Source organism: Rhea americana, unplaced genomic scaffold (genome assembly GCF_003343005.1).
Source record: "Rhea americana isolate MKP2758 unplaced genomic scaffold, rheAme1 scaffold_1846, whole genome shotgun sequence".
NCBI classification, from domain to species: Eukaryota; Metazoa; Chordata; class Aves; order Rheiformes; family Rheidae; genus Rhea; species Rhea americana.
The window spans coordinates 1-1,203 of NW_028185979.1; the positions used below are offsets into that span (position 1 = coordinate 1).

The 1,203-nt window shown below is 70.5% G+C and overlaps 1 protein-coding gene across 1 annotated transcript; it reads right to left on the bottom strand.

Annotated features, from left to right (window-relative positions):
- Positions 1–590: 590 nt before the first annotated feature.
- On the bottom strand, positions 591–930 carry LOC146597441 (ryanodine receptor 1-like; the record flags this gene model as incomplete). The annotated part of the gene is made up of 2 exons (XM_085302086.1): positions 591–724; positions 812–930. Coding segments are annotated over 2 exons (253 nt in total), but the record flags the coding sequence as incomplete, so codon positions are not given.
- Between the last annotated feature and the right edge of the window lie 273 nt (positions 931–1,203).

Sequence of the window (1,203 nt, forward strand, 5' to 3'; positions counted from 1 at the left end):
GGGCCCCAAGGGATCACCCTAGGCACCCCCGAGCAGCGCCCCGAGGCACCCCAGGGGAACCCAGAAGCACCCCAGATCCCTCCAGGAGAACCCCAAGAGCCACCGGGACTCCTGAGGAGCAACCCAGGTCTCCTTAGACCCCCCCTAGAAACATCGCAGGCTCCCCAGGGCCCCCCAGGAGCACCCCAGGGCCCCCCAGGAGCACCCCAGGGCCCCCCAGAAGCACCCCAGGGCCTCCCAGAAGCACCCTAGGCACCCCCAGGAGCACACCAGGAGCATGCCTGGACCTCTTAGCACAGCCCAGGAACAGACCAGGAGCACCCCAAGACTACCACAAGTCCCCCCAGAACCCCTCAGAGCTCCCAGAAGCACCCCAGGACCCCTTAGAACCCCCCAGGAGCACCCCTAGCGCCCCCAGGAGCACCCAAGGGTCCTCCGGGCTCCCTCGGATACCCTGGAAGCACCCCAGGAGCACCCAACGGCCCTCAAGGACCCCTCAGGACAACCCCAGGTGTCCTCAGAAGCCCCCTGAGACACCCTAGAAGCAGCCCAGGACCTCCAGGAGCACCCCAAGGACCCCCCCCCCCAACCTGGTGACATAGTTGACCAGCCCCGTCTGCAGGAGCAGGTCCCGCCGGGGCAGCAGGTTCTCGGTGATGAGGTTCTGGTTGGAGCGAACGGCCACCGCGTTGCACACGCACAGGGAGCAGAGCACGTCCAGCACCTGGAGAAGGCGGCCGCGGGCACGTGGGGACGCGCCCGGATGGACACGGCACCCCGGGGAGCCGCCGCGCCCCGGCCGGGCGCCCACCTTGTGGTTGCGGCCGTGCTTGTCCAGGAGGGAGATGATGGACTTGATGTGGTTCTCCTGGATGATGTTGAGCACCTCGGGGCTCTCGATGAGCACGCAGTAGAGCACCTCCAGGATGCCTGCGCGGGCGGCGTGAGCGGGCGTCACGCGCGCGCGTGCGAGGGAGCCCGCCGCACGCGCACGACGGCCCGTGCGAGCGTGCAAGAGGGGAGGGTTGTGCAAGGGGAAGCGTGCGAGGCCCCGGCGGGCGTGCAAGGCGTGCCGGGCGCCGGGCGAGAGTGCCCCATCTGCAGCGCGGGGGTCTCTGCCCCCCACGAAAGGCCCCGGCAGCCCCCGCGCAAGCCCCTGCCCCCCTGCGTGGTCCCCACCCCCGGGCGGGGGTCCCGGTGCCC